The 15982-nt window shown below is 34.1% G+C and overlaps 1 protein-coding gene and 1 long non-coding RNA gene across 3 annotated transcripts in view; one reads left to right on the top strand and one right to left on the bottom strand.

Annotated features, from left to right (window-relative positions):
* LOC120126558 (nudix hydrolase 10-like) overlaps positions 1–8246 on the bottom strand; it is a 28447-nt gene extending 20201 nt beyond the window's left edge. The window contains exons 1-10 of one of the 2 annotated variants that reach the window (XM_039144720.1): positions 8191–8246; positions 7546–7734; positions 7344–7409; positions 7023–7160; positions 6827–6904; positions 6672–6722; positions 6542–6576; positions 6364–6472; positions 6051–6241; positions 5829–5934 (exon numbers count right to left, since the gene is read on the bottom strand). In XM_039144720.1, the coding sequence (XP_039000651.1) occupies positions 5877–5934; positions 6051–6241; positions 6364–6472; positions 6542–6576; positions 6672–6722; positions 6827–6904; positions 7023–7160; positions 7344–7409; positions 7546–7734 (915 nt within the window). In that variant the 5' untranslated portion in view covers positions 8191–8246 and the 3' untranslated portion in view covers positions 5829–5876. Of the gene's footprint in view, positions 1–5828; positions 5935–6029; positions 6242–6363; positions 6473–6541; positions 6577–6671; positions 6723–6826; positions 6905–7022; positions 7161–7343; positions 7410–7545; positions 7735–8190 lie in introns of those variants that run through there. The other variant, XM_039144721.1, reaches the window with a different exon arrangement.
* Positions 846–15085, top strand: LOC120126562. Its single transcript, XR_005516464.1, has 3 exons — positions 846–1004; positions 9164–9165; positions 15075–15085. It is a non-coding gene; the product is annotated as an uncharacterized LOC120126562 (long non-coding RNA).
* Positions 15086–15982: the final 897 nt, after the last annotated feature.

The raw sequence follows: 15982 nt of genomic DNA, 5'->3' as shown, positions 1-15982 counted from the left end.
TGTTTTAGAGAGATTTTTCAAATAAAATTCCCTTTGCTTGTAAGCTGTGGTTGGTGCATGTTAATGTTAGTATGGAAGAACTAATATGTCCTGAAAGTTTGAGCTATGTGCATGAAATTCAGCCCAGTTCTGCAAGGTGTCTTTTGTCTGGTTTATTCTTCATAATCTCATCATGGTTAATCACAGTTCGCTTGAAATTTTAAGATGGTTGGAACTATAAGCTGCAGCCTATTACAGATGGAATTTCTGTATTTTTTTCTTTTTCTTTTTAAACCAATCTCCATTTCGTTGAAAGAAAACTGTAGTTTGGTTAGCACAACAGAATCCTAGGTTGGAAGGAATATGTATAGTACTAAACACTCATCTATAAATATTTAAACCTATCTCCATGATCATGCTTATTATTTTATTCCATTGATGTTCCCCGATCGTTCCAAAATTATATTTTAAGCCATAAAAAGGCAATATTATATATTTACGCAAGATAACTTTTGATGCTCACTCTTATTTATTTATATCTGATACTTGGCACATCAGGAAGGAAGTCAGAGATGCAACTCTCTTTCTGTCATTCATGGATCAATATATATTTTAATAGTTTAAAACATAAATTGTTGCTACAATCAGAATCCAAATACTAGTAAATCTGATCCCAAAGGGAGAAGAAGCTAAAGTTGCCTCGTAATGCTATTTCTTGTAGCAAAACTATGTCTCAATTGAGCCTACTCGGATGGTCTTCCCATTCATTTGAATAGGGTGACTTGTACCCTTTTCTCTAGATAATAAAAATATCAGAATCATCAATAAAGGGATGGTCCCTTGATGCACCATTGAAACTACCTCTCATAGGGCACTTGCACCTTTTACTTTTCTCTCTTCCCCATCACTGCTTGACGGAATTAGCCAAAAGGCATGGTCCCTTGATGCACCTTCAACTCGGTGAATTATCACTCGTTGTTGTTTCTTCTCCAGATGCTGCGAAAGAAGTGTTGAAAACACATGATGTCAATTTTGCCAACAGGACCCCTCTCCTCTTTGTAGAAATCATATGGTATAATTATACAGATTGTTTTTTTTTAAAATTAAAGGATTCATTATATTCCGATTGCATCATTAATAACATAAGTTTTAATACAATCAGGCTCATCATAGTAAAACCAGAACGGGTTGGGGTTTGACAAAGCCCAATAGGCAAGACTATGAGCCACTTTGTTCGCCTCACAGTTAACATACATAATTTTAATCGTGCTATTCGACGCAATCAACCCTTGAGCTTCGTTGAGAAACAAGCCGATTGTTGACACATCTTCTTTGCGACTGGCGAGCCTATTAACGATGGATATCGCATCTCCTTCAATGATCGCATTATGCCATTCATTTTCGAGTGTGTATTTGATCCCTTCCATGAAAGCAACAACCTCTGTAGACTCTGCAGTAAATGGGTAAGATATCTGACGGCACATCCCACCTAACACCAATCCATGCGAGTCCCTTGCAACAATTATAATGGCAGCTACTTTGCCTTGGGATACTGCAAGCTCCATCAATATTTATCTTAACCCAAGAGAGAGGGGGTTTAGTCCACGTATGAGGAGGAGAGGATATCGTCCTACAATACGTACAATCTTTGGAAACGTCAATGAATTCAGAATAGAGGTTGGAGGCAGAAACTACCACCTCTCTATCATCCTGAGTCTCATCTTCATGGAGAAGTTTATTTCGTCTATTCCATAAAAGCACTATTAGTCTGGTAAGTCCATGATGATCCAACTAGGAAGCGGCCTAGTCCAACCATTTTTGACACGAGTTGCATGAAAAGCGTCATTTTCCTGTCAAATAATTTCCTTAATCTCAAAAGAAATAAATAAAAATAGTAGTAAGAAGAGTAAGGGTCAATCCGTAGGGATAAGGAAGATTTTGAATTGGTTGTTCTTGATCTTTGAACTAGGCGAATAATAAAAGTAAAAATGGGGGAGGTTTGAAAGATTATAAAGAAATATAAAAATTAAAAGAAACTAAAAGAAAACGATTAAAAATTCAAGATAATTAAAAAAAATCAGGCTTTCGCTTTGCCTCAAATTTCAATCGATCCTTGAATAGGATTTTCCTCCAGTTAAATGTTGGTTTGAGTCCGCAAGGTTCAATCCTTGTAGCTCATTTTTCTCTTTGGAGATTTATTTTCCCAAATCTATTTAGGAACCGCAATCCTTGTTCGGATTAACTTTGATTATCGTTGTTAACTCAAAACAGTTTAATAGCGATTGGAAAAACTCGACTTGAATTATGCTTTGCCTATGAAAGTCGAACTCGATCCCAATTTCCTTAGCGTGTCATAGCTAAGTGTGTTCAAGGGAATTCGTATCAATTGATTTTATAATCCCAATGTTAAACCATAACAACATTCAAGCCAAAATCTATTTTTGAAATGAAAGCGTTTTGATTTTAAGAAAGACTAATCGTCAATTTAGTTTCTAAAAAATTGAGAATTTAACCCGAAAGGGTATGAGGTGCTTTTCAATTCTTACGTTAGGAATTGAGTCATTGCTTCATCTTTTGGCTATGAAAAACTTAGCTAGTATGATAGAAATCATGCTTAACATTTTTGAAAGAAAACCTTTAAAGAAGAATAAAAGAAATAAAAGAAAAAGTAAAAGTAAAACTTTATAAAACTAAAGAAAGAAACAAGAGAATTCAAGAGTGAATGATCTCAATGATCCCAATGATGAATTGAGATTTATCCCAATGGGTTATTTATAGTCCTCAAACATTACATTCAAACTAAAGATAATTTCTAAAATAAAAAATAAATCCTAATTTAAATTTAAAAAATGCAGTTGAGTCTCAATTTCCACGTATCTGCTGACTGGACCTTCTAGAAGTTGCTGACTAGACGCCACGTCAGCGAAGCATGCCCACTAATCCAGTCATGATTCCAAAAAATCAAAATTTACACATTCATCAGTTTTAGTAACATTTTTTGAATCTATTCTCCTGCATTGAAAATGAACGAAAATAACCAAGTTAGCAACTTAGAATAACTAATCAATGAGTAATTAATCACAAAATAATGCATAATTTAAGCACTAATCATTGCCTTGCCACTCAATAATATCTCTTCTAAGTCCTGAGATCTCTAATACATTTCTTGATTTGGGACAATCCTTCAGAGCATGTAGAAGAGTTTTTAAGGCATCCCCGCATAAAGGGCATTTTCCTTCTGAGAGTTGAATCTTCAACAGTTTGTTTCCTATTGGGACTGCATTGTGACAAACTCTCCACCCGAAAATCTTTATTTTGGAAGGATTGGTATCTTTGTGAGCGTTTTCCATATATATATTTTATTTATCCCTTGGGATCTCTTTTCAGAGCAGAAGCAAGTTGTATTCTGATTTAGCCAAGAAGCATCCAGAGGAATGATGACTCCAAATGAGCTTATCAGGACTGGTGGGGGCAATCAGCGTTCTCAACACTTTATCCGTGTCAGCCTCGGTAAGGACATTCCTAACCTTGTTCTCATCCCATCTTGGAACCCTCGAGAGCATAAATTCTGTGCATTTGATAGGATTGTCAGAGCTATTATATAGGCATTTATCCAAACAACTGGGGAGGAATCACCCCACGTATCCCTGAAAAAATGAACATGTCCGCCATACCCGACTCTCCAGAAGAAACTGTCTTTAAGGGCCTCATTTGCTTTAAATATGCTTATCCACACGTGAGAAGGTATGTCTCTTAGTTTGGCATTAAGGAGCTCCTGATTGGGGAAGTATTTTTCTTTCAGAGCTTGCCCTGCAAGGGAATCAGGATCCTGAAGAATTCACCATACCTGGGATCCCAACAACGTAAGATTAAACAGTTTGAGATCCCTAAACCTAGCCCCCTTCTCTCTTGGCTCTACAAATCTTGTCCCATGACACTATATCCCATCCTCTTTTGTCCTGCTTGCCCGTCAACCAGAAAGTTCGAATCTGGAAAGTGATATCGTCAATAATTCTCTCCGGGAGAAGATAACATGACATGACATAGGTAGGGAAGGCTTGCACCACCGACTTAAGAAAAACCTCCCGATCTCCAAAAGAGATAAAATTCTTGGTCCAACCTTGAATACATTTAAAAAGGGTTTGGTGCGGACAAAACTGAACGTGCTCATTTTCCCTTTACCGATAGCCAAAGGCAAGCCAAGATAATCTCTTGGTTCTTCTTTTTCAGCTACTCTAAATACCATTAGAATGTTGTTTCGATGATCCCGATATGAATTGTTGCTGAAGTAGATACTAGATTTATCATAGTTAATCTTCTGTCCTGAAGCTTTTTCGCAAGTACTCAATAGACTTTTCACCTTTTTGGCTTCCTCAATGGAATTCTTGAAGAAGAGGATACTATCATCAGAATATAGCAGATACATGATCCACGGACCTCTATGACTGGCTCTAACTCCTTTGATAAGATTTTTGTAGTGAGCATCGTTAAGTAATGTTGATAGACCCTGTGCACAAAAAAGAAAAAGATATGGAGAGAGGGGGTCGCCTTGTCTGAACCCCCTATATTAATGGATATGAGATACCATCCAAGACCAATTTGGTTGTTAATGTATGGGTAATTGGAAGAGATCCCAACTGCTGGAATGAATCCGATAAGTTCAAGCCGGAGAGATTCATCGATAATTCAGTCGACTATAAAGGGGCCAACTTCGAATATATTCCGTTTGGTGCTGGAATGAGGATATGTCCTGGCATGTCATATGGAATGGCTGTTGTTGAGCTTTCCCTTGCACAATTACTTTATAATTTTGATTGGAAACTCCCTAATGGAATGAAAAACCAGGATTTGGATATGGCTGAGGCCTTTGGTCTTACTGTTAGAAGGAAAAGAGACTTGCATCTGATTCGATTCCGATTCCGATTCCGTACCACCACCACCATGTGTTCAATAGTTAAATATATCACAAATGATCTCTTTGTAATGCTGTTGAGAAGATTTTAAGATCTCCCTTCAAATTGTACCAGGGTTGTAGCATACTACATGCTAAAAAGAATATTTAAGTGTGATGTTATTCAGCTGAAAGGGTACTCCTTTTTCTGTCTTGAAAATTTTCAGTTCTATTGAAATTAATTAACAAAAATGAATTTATTTATAATTTATATCTGATTAATGGTTATATCTTCATATAAAATAACTAAACTATATATTATAGAGTACATTAAATATATACATAATATTTATAATTAATATAAAAATATTTTTTATTAAATTAAATGATATGATTATATGAGTACGACTATTGATATGTACAAATAATTAAAATATATATTCAAAATAGACCGTGATGGACCGAATGGGGTGCTGGGGTGCGGCCACACCCTTTATAGTTTTCAAATTCCCTTATATTTTAGATTTTTTTTCTTTGTATTTTTACATGATTATCTGATTTCGCACCCCTTAAAATTTTTAATATAATTTCTTAAGTTCACACCACATAAATTTCTGTATCCGTTCTCAAGTATAGATATGAATTGAACTTAAATAGAATAAAATAAAATTAAAAATTGAACTTAAGTTTAATAAAACTCAAACTTAAGATTTCAAAGATTTAGGTATACAGAAATGGGATTTCGGTTAAGTATTCTAAGTTGAAGATGGCAGGGGGAGAGAAGATGCACAAGGGAACTGAAATATTAGTTGAATGATAGGAGAAAGATGGCTTTCATCATAAATATGGGAGGGGAAGGACACAATCATAAAGGAAGCAGAGACATAACTCTTTTCTGTCACTCATGGATCAAAATAGTAGTAAATCTGATCCCAAAGGGTGAAGAAGCTAAAATTACCTCGCAATGCTATTACTTGTAGCAAAGTTATGTCTAAATTGGCCCTACTCAGATTGTCTTCCCATTCATTTTCCGCGCATAAGCAGATACAAGTTCCGTATTAATTCTGTAAACCAAATTATACAAGACATAAATACAACAGGAATAAAGTTGCCTAGCAGATGAGATACATATGGTAACGTACTATCAACCCAATTTTGCATTTAGGGGTTGTTAGCAGACCTTGACTTGTCTAGATCCACGTTGTTCAAATAAAGGCAAGATGGTTGGTCTCTGAACATCGATACCGTAGGCCTCGGAGAAAATCCGGCATAGTATCTGTCTACCTTTGCTAAGCATAATTCGTTAATGTATTTGAAAAGCTCATGCTTTTGGGCAAAAGGTTGAGATGCATATTCTGCAAAAGGCATCCACTAGGGGGGGGGGGTACAAGCAATATGTATCAGGTCTGTGAAAAATGGTGGTAGACTTGCATTCTCTTGATTCAGGACTAGTTTGTGAATGAATTGAAGGATATATATGATATAAGTTGTACCTGAGCTGCCTCGATTTCCAGCTCTTGTTTCTGAATGTCGAAGGATAGTGGACGTAGCATGCATAAGAAGAATAGATCCGACTTCTCGAAGAATGCCTTGTGTGATTGACTGAATTTATGCACAGGATGTCAAAACAAAATAATTTACCAAGGGCTTTAAGCAATGTCAACAGTATACCTGAACCCCAGCACTTCCACAAATTCTGCATCAACCTGGAAAAGGGTAAAAAATTAGCGGTCCGCACAAATCTATTAATACCCATAAATTGTGTAAGAACAGCATATATTTTTACTCTTTCATCACTTACTCCTGTTTCTTCTTTTACTTCTCTAATAGCTGCCGAAAAGATGTCCTCGCCCTGTTTGTAAAAGAGATTGCTTATTATTTAATAGCAACATGAATTCAGTTCTTTAGCTGATGTAAAAAACTCCTCATGATGGCACCCTGGCAGTTGGGGCATACCTCATCAACAACTCCGGTAGGAATTTTCCATATGCCAGTTCCTCGAAAGCGACCGCTCTTTTCCTGAACTGTGAGCACCTATTAGCCATAAAGATTCAGATTAAGCAACTATGAAACAACAAGGTTGATTGATTGGGGCCAAAAAGGAAAAAGGATTAACCAACAGTTCAGAACAAAAGGAAGTGTAAGGGAGCACCTCTCTTTTATCATTCAGGATTACTGCACCGACACGTACTCGGTGTGTTGCATTTCCGGGTAGAGTGCTAGGCGTCTTAGTAATCCATGAAACGAGCATGAGGTAACTAGGCTCAGCATGGTGGTAAATAAACCCCTCCTAAAACAAGTGTAATGTGTTTCAATGCAATCAATACATTGTAGTAATTCTCTAGCTCGTGAGATAAAACTCTTCATAGAAAATGCTCAACAATATCAAAGATCAATATTCAGATGAAGCTAAAACATATAGTCAAGTCTATTCTACAAGAATGTGTAACTGCATCATATAAGTATACATTACCGTCACGGTAGTTTCAACTAGATGTACAAGTCCAATAGGTAATTTAATCCAGACTCCCTTTTTACCCTGCATAGTAGAAACCAGATGTATCATGAATCTACACTGAAAAAGTAACGAACATATCAATTTGAGCAAGAATCTCAGCTGATTTTCAAGGGAAATTTCAGCAAAGCAATAACCAAATATCCATCTAAAGTAAAACCTGTTGCTTCCACTGCAATATCGAAGCTCTAAGCACAGTAACAAAGGTGTCAGAGTCCATATGCTCCTTCATTTCTACAATGACACCTCCATGGTCATCATTGATAGCAGGAAGCAGTTCAGCATGCCAAACTCCATGTCCGCGCACCTGGCTTCCAGCTAACTCCCCTAAGTCCGCCGATATCGACATCTCTTCCGGCAGCAATCAATAAATAATCAAATTCTCAAAATCAATTCCGAAAATAAGATGCTAAATAAAAAGAAATCCAAACACAAATCATACATATACGATGTAATCATTTATACATATATACTTGAATAATGCATCCCATCCGTACACTGATCGTATATCATGCTTACGTAAATACATACATAAACCGAGTGCTTTGCTTGCACGTGAACGCACGCGCACAAACAAAGACAACATATAATAAAATTATAAAATCAGTTAAAGCGCCACTATTGAGATAGAATAACACTCTGTTTGGCTAACCAGTAAAAGAATGCATGTTCAAACCATTTCAAACAAAAACAAAATCTTCAAAATAATTAAAACTTAATAACTTCGAATCTGATCCTGATCATGCGTAATTAACATAATCTAACGCGACATATATCATAAAATCCAAATCAAAGTCAGATTTACCTGCTAAACGACGAACAGAGATGAGCCAATAGCCGGAGCTAGATGACGTATAATAATCACTGTGCAACCAAATAAATAACAATAAAAAAGAGATTCCAATACTGATTCTGTTTCTCTACTCCAATAGAAAATGAAGGGAAAAGACTGGGGAACAAATATTGGAGTTTTGAGACGATTTAAGAGGTTGCTTGGTGCTTACTGGTTAGTTATTATTGCTTTGGCGCATTAATATTTATAGTTGGGGCATCGGGGGTTGATCTGCGCTTGCGGGGCTACGCGTCCTTGCACTTTTATGCGCGGAAAACTACGCTGTGATGAAGCGGATGATGACGTCATGTGGGCCCCTGACCTTTAGCCGCCCTGGTCACTTTTGTTTACGTGGCATACGCACGCGTAGGGACCAGGGGGACCGTACAATCGAGATTATAGAATTAAAATTAGGTCGGGTCATTTTGTACAAATTTAATCATTTTCGGTTGGATTTGATTTTAAAGAATTAAAATATTTTTTAAAAAATTACATAAAATGCATTAAAATGGTTATACATTAAATATTATTATTCCTTAGTTTTAAACTACACATTGAAATAATATTGATCAATGGAGATTGGTTCAAGTAATAAACAATTTGATATCGTTTAAATAAACAGCTTGATATCGTTTAAGTAAACAACTTGATATCGTTTAAATAAGGTCTCAGGCTCGAGTCTTTATATATACAGAAGTTTTTCACTCACTCATCAAAAATTAGATGTGCGACTCAGATAAATTGTCGGGACAGAGTCTTGAAATTGAGCAACCAAAAAAATAGTATTTGCATAATAGCGCTGGGAAGTTTTGAGATGCTTTTGGCTAACCAAGCGTCAACCGGGAAGAGTTCGATTACGACAGTTCTTCGACTTTTAAGTATGTTTTGGGGGAGACCTTTGATAAGGCTACAAAGCAACGTTTGAAATAAATAATGATAATAATAGACGTGATTGATTCGTAATTCATTGACCGACTTTTCAATCCAACATCTCAAAATATATTTGAATATATAAAGAATTACTTCATATAAAAAAGAGTATACGTATAATAATAAAAATTCCAAATATATCCCTTTAAAATTTTAAAATATTAATCTTGTCAAGACAATTAATATTTTATTGATTTAGAACGGTTATTTTCAATTAAATTATAAATAGAGATAGTAATAAATATGACTAAATAGATTCTGATTTGATAAAATTTGATATGGTAAAAAAAATTTATATGAAATTCAGGTTTTAAATTGATCTTGAGTTTAAATTTCAGAAGAAATAGTATGGATCCGTGATAATTATAATTTTTTATATATTTATATATATAACCATTAGCATATAAAAATATTAGATTCTTGGTTAGTAAATTGAATAAATTACTATTTTATTAAAAAAAATTCTATTTTAATAAGAAATGTGAAAATTACAAATTATGTTAAATAAAGTGCGTAAAATTAATTTTCTAATTAGATTTTTAGGTCAAATAAAATTTATTTAAACTTGAATCATGTTAAATTAGGTCGAATCTTATTAAAATCATATTAAATTGGTTTAGATCAACAAAATATTTGACCTACCTCGTTGCAACTAGAGATGGGCCTAGAACCCAAACTCAACGAGTTCCGATTTGACCCTATAGGGTAAGGAGTTTTTCCGTAAGAAAAATTAAGTTTAAGAACAAGTATCAGATATGAGATAATAATATAATTATTATTTATGTATTTAAAGTTAATTGTAATAAAATCCATCTATATATATGTCGGATACACGACTTTTACCTTAGAAATCAAATTAGATTTTAGATCCGGTAGAATCTTCTCAGATTCGAGTCGAATCAAATGATGAATAAAATACATAATACTTAAATCATATTCAAATAGATAAAAATTGAACTCGACTCTATTCGTCCTTAACTGCATCCCAAATTATAAGTTCCCAAGTTTCATCGGACAGGCTCTTTGAACAAATTTCAATTAAAAGTAAGGTATTGTGGTTTTACCGGAAAATATTCAAGTTTGAATCATGATTGGATTTATAATGGTACAAGAATATAATTAGGCTAAATAATGATTGGAAAACCGGACCTTTCGGAAGAGTTGACCAACCACTTGCACCCGAAACTTACTTAAAAGTTTTGATGATTTTAAAAAGGATTAATACAAAAATAAAAAAATTATATTATATTTCAAAGTACGATTTAATATTTAAAGAATTTTTCGTTAAAAATATATGTCTTAAAGTTTTCAATGTTACATTTTTAAGTGTCTGAACCGTAACGATCGTAAAATTTAACTGCTATCTGACATGCGTCACACATATAAAATTTTAAAATTTATTTTATTTTAAAAAAGTAATTATATAATTAAAAAAATAGAAAACCCAAATTTTATATTTTCCATCGTCAGTCGGTCACCGTCAGTCCTTAGTAGTCACCGTTGACATCATCAGAACTGTCTCGTCGTCACGACCAAAACTCAATCCCCCATCCACTGTGAAACTACGCCGATCATCATAAAAACGATTTTTAAGTTTTTTATTTAAGCTTTCTGGCGATTCGACATCTACAGCATTCGTACGTTACACGAACGCCACCGTTGTATTCCTCGTCGTGTTCCAAATAAAATCCAACCAATGGTGACCGTTCACCGTCGGAGGTGGGTGAAAGGGGGGAGAGGGACGAGATGGAAGGGAGGTTTATTTTTTATTTTTTTGAAATATAATATTTTTATTATTAATTTTTTTAAAAATAAAAATATAACTATAAACACCTAAAAATATAACAAAAAAATATTAAATACTTATTTTTAACGAACATAATTTATTAAGCCATTTTAAAACATTTATCGCCTTGTAACCTAAGTCTAATCGACTCAAGTTGAACGGAACAGTAAACGTATAGACCAAGTTGAATTCTCGAGCTGACTTCCCTTTTGTTTTTCACATGGAAGCAAGAGAATCATGACTTAATTGCCTTGACCCTCTTTACATGCAAAATGATAGTGTCATAAATGCAACCGATGGAGTCAACTGCGTATTAAACATAATTCAAAGTCAAGGTCAATGCTGTGTCTTGAGAAGTTATCTTCCCACTTACCCCGCCAGAGACTAAAGAACTATTATTTTTATTTTCATTATCAATAATTTATGCGAGTTAATGTCAAGTGAGGACACAGTCAAAATTATGTACTACATCTGTTTCAGTAATTTTATTTCTTTTTTTATGAGATAAATTTGATCTCATGTCAAATCATGTAAAATAAGAGAAATATTAAAATTATCTCTCAAAAAGTGAATTTGTGATATATGGGTAAATTAGGTTTAATATAAAATTAAGTGATTAAATTTTGCTTTGAAAAATGTTTTAGTATCTAAAGAATTTTTCGTTAAAATTAGGTGTCTAACGTTTTCTCTATTATATTTTTAGATGCCCGAACATCAACCGCTGTTAAATTTGACCGTTAAGTAACATGGGTCACATTCTAGTGATTTTAGTAATTTTATTTCAAATAAAAAATATAATGTTTTATTTTTTTAAAAACCTATTTTTTTCAAATCTTAAAAAAACTCAAACTTTTAAAAATTTAATTTTAATCCCTTTGCCATTGTCGGTCGCCACCAACACCGTCAATCGACCGACCAACCATCTACGACCAAAAGCCTCATACTTTTGCAACCAATCGAACACCCAAAAATATAATGTAAATAAAAATATTTGTTTTAGGGTTTCGAATCCATAAAAATCTCTTACATCGATCGCGGTAATCGGTCGTTTGATTGGATATAACGGTCTATCGTTTTTTATTTGGTCAGCCATGGAAGTCGGCTGTGGCAGGGGAGGGGGAGGGAGAAGATGGAGGGAAAGGGGGGGGGGGAGAGAGACGATGCACTGTTATGTTTTTTTTTTAATTTTTTTTAAATTCAAAAATACTAGAAAGTGACATGTGTTACTTAACGAGATTTTTAACAGCGATTAATGCTCGGGTACTTAAAATGGTAACGAAGAAATCGTTAAACACCTATTTTTAACAAAAAATATTTAAACACTAAAACGTTTTTCGAGGCAAAGTTTATGCACTTATTTTTGTATTAAGTCGGGTAAATTATATTGTTCCTTACTAAATTTTACTTTTTCTCCTATTTTACTCACCGTATTTTTTGTTTTTCTATTTTGCTCACTAAACTTTACATATTGAATCATTTTTGCTAACTCTATCGTTAACTTTTTAACGGTGTTATGACAAGGCACAAGCTTCAAAATGACGCCGTTTTAAAAAATTCAAATATTCACCAAAATGACTTCGTTTTAAATCCTCTTCTTTCCCCCTCATTGTCGTCTCCGGCCACCACGCCATTTTTCATTCCGACTACTGTCGAGTGTCGTTGATGGTGACCGTTTGATCCCGAAATTCATAGGTCAGTTCATCTCAACCCCCTTGAGTCTGAATATAATGGTTGTTTCACCGAAAAATGTCCCAAAATATGTGAACCTCGACTGAAACGTTTCGACTTCCTCACTTTCAATCTCCGATTCATGGACTTCAGAGCAAATTCCGACAAAACGGAGGTCATATTCAGACTCACGGTGTTGAGGCGAAGCGACCCATGAAATTTGAGACCGAATAACCACCATCTACGACTGTGGATGGTGGCCAGCGATGACGTCCGACCACCTTCTCTTTTTTATTTTATAGTTGGGTGAGCAAAATAAGAGAGAGAGTTCAGTGAGGAACGTTGTAATTTACCCTTTATATTTTCAAATATTTTATATTAAATAATAATAAAAAGTAACACATCATCACAACGTTAGATAGATAACAACAGAGTGAGCAAAATGATTCAATATGTATAATTCAGTGTGCAAAATAGAAAAATTGAAAATACGGTGAGTAAAATAGGATAAAGAGTTAAGTTAAACGTGTAATTTACCCTTGATATATTTATTTTGATAAGTATTAAAAATGATATATATATATATATATATAAAAGAGTAAAAAAATAAAATATAAATTGTTATTTGTTGACTTTTTTTTAATATGACATTTTAAATAAGATATTTTTAAATTTTAAAAAGGACAAATTTAGTGGGACATAAAGAATATTTGGGGTTAAACATTTATATTTGGTCGTTTAATTTAACTCAATATTTTAATATTTTCTTTCTTAAAAAAAGAAATTTGAATGGTGGTTAAAACGAATAGAACTTAAAGAATAATTGAATAAAAAAGTTTAAAGTAAAATTTAATTTCACTGATTAAAATTGGTAAGCACTTAAAAATATAATTTAATCACAAAAGTATGAGAGAGAACTTAATTTTATTGAATTTAAAAGTAACCGGACTTAAAGTATAAACAAAAAAAAATTGAGGACCAGAGTTGACTTCCATTAACTTTAAAACTAGCATAAAGTATAACTGAAGTATAAAAATCAGGGCACAACTTTTTATCGAGTTTAAAACTAATAAAGATTCGAAGTATAATTTAACCACAAAATGTAACAGAACTTCAATTTCAATGACTTTAAAAGTAACAGCAACTCTGGTTGTAAAAGAAGAAAGAGGCCATTGTGAGGTCAAGGAAAGAGATGAAAGTATTCACTCTGGTATTGTCACAAAAGCTGGACATTCTGTTCAATCATGGATGTATCGAGGGGGTCGGGTGTGGGTAGTCGTCCTTGAAATTTTAAAATTATTATGTATTTTAGATTTTTTCTATGTTTTTTTTGTTGAAAATATATTTTCATCTCCCTGAAATTTTATAAATTTAAATTCGTCCCCTCTGAAATTTTAAAAGTTCAAGTTCTACCCCTAGCATAAAATCCTGAATGGGATTTCATGTGCCGGCAAAACATCTCATTTTGGACCAGACTGGCTCATAGGAATCGAACTTAAGGAAGTTTGTGTTTCACAAGTAAATTCCCTGCCTTGTGCCAATGGCAGTGCTCTTCCTGAATTGAACCGATGTGATACAATCGTCAACTCTTCACAGCCGAACAAGACTTCCCTTCCTGTGGGACCGAAATCACAACCTCATAATGTATCCGACAGTTGTTGACATCAATATTGGACTTTCCTGTATCAAATACTACCCAAAAAAAAAAACACCGCAACAGGTTCGGTTTAGGACTCTGCATTGCCAGTCCGGCATTTTTCTTTGCGGTTCTTGAGTTTTTGGTTATGTTTCTGTGAAGAAATGAAAGGATACGAGAGTAGAACCGTGTTTGAAAGCAGAGATTTTAACAGGGCCAAGGGAGTTCAGTTACTGTATGCATCCACAAGAGGGTTTCACTCGAGTCGAATCATAGGACGTGGTGCGTTCGGCAATGCTTACAAGGCCAATTCGCTTCTCCGGGGGGGATGTCGGAGCGGTGAAATGATCTAAACAAGCCGGAGAAGGGAAAACGGAGTTCATGCCTAATGGAAGCCTTGATAAGGTGGTTCATTCGGGACCCCGAGAATGACATACTGATGACATGGTCCCATAGGCAGAATAATATTGCTATTGGATTGGCCTCCGTCTTAGCATACCTGCACCAAGAATGTGAACAAGAAGTCATTCACAGAGACATAAAGACGAGCAATATAATGCTTGATGGCAACTTTGGTCCAAGACTCGGTGATTTCGGGTTGACGAGATCAATGGATCACGACAAGAGCCCGGTCTCGACACTCACTGCTGCTTGTCGGCTTGAGCTGATAGTGCTGAGAGGCCTTGGATTAGGAGAGTTCTTCAGATCCTTAACAATGAGACGGATCCCATAGCTGTGCCAAAGATGAAACCAAATCTTCTCTTGTAACTTAACCGTTGAAGACATTATCTCAGACGATGAAGAAAGCAAAAAAATGATTGAAGACCAACATTTTAGTATTTTTGCTATTTTTGAGATTAGGAGTTCATTAGCCTTGATTGAAATGTCTTGATCTAAGGAAAGACTAAGGAAATGCCTTGATTGAAAATTTAAATTTAAAAAAAAATCACAACTTATTGATATGAATTTTGATATCTCAAATTTTAATTTGATATATTGATTAATATTGTCAAAAAAAATATGACCTAAGATGGGTCGAAGGGGAGAGTAGGCGGGTGGATGACGAACTTTTTAAAAGTTTTAAATTTTTATGTATTTTAAATATTTTATTTATATTTTCTATTGATAATCTATTTTCATCTTTTAAAATTTTATAAGTTCATCATCTACAATAAAATCTTATATTCACCCCTGAATATGTTGTGATATGATAAGTGACATATGATACAATAAGAAAACACCACATGACACACTTATTTGAAAAAATTAGCACAATAATGATGGCATCAAAAATATTTAAAATATATTGTTGTGAAAATTTATTTTGGGATTTGTGGCATATATTTTATTGAAACTCGTCACGTGGGCATAGCAAATACCAATAAAAACATATATTATATATTTTATTGGAATTCGTCATGCCCACGTGATAGTTCCAAATCATTGTGGTAAATTTCATAGATCCCAAAATTTATTTTGAAGGTTTCTTATTTCACTAATTCCGCCTGCGTTATTTGTAATACACCAAAATTTCAGCAAGTGACCAAAATGTATATTTCAAAATTTTGGTGGCCAAAGTAGAAATTTGGGGAAAATTCAAGGACCAAAGTGGTAGTTTTCTCAAAAAGAATTTTTATTCCATAAATAAATATTTCATCCTTGATTCTCTATGGAATTTAGGTTTCAATCCAGAATTTGTGTAAGGAGTTATTAAGCGATAAAATTTGATAAAATATTATGATAAC

The sequence above is a fragment of the Hibiscus syriacus genome, unplaced genomic scaffold (genome assembly GCF_006381635.1).
Source record: "Hibiscus syriacus cultivar Baekdansim isolate YM2019G1 unplaced genomic scaffold, ASM638163v2 tig00110458_pilon, whole genome shotgun sequence".
NCBI lineage: Eukaryota > Viridiplantae > Streptophyta > Magnoliopsida > Malvales > Malvaceae > Hibiscus > Hibiscus syriacus.
Note: the sequence above shows the minus strand (reverse complement) of the source record. Positions and strands in the feature narration are given on the sequence as shown.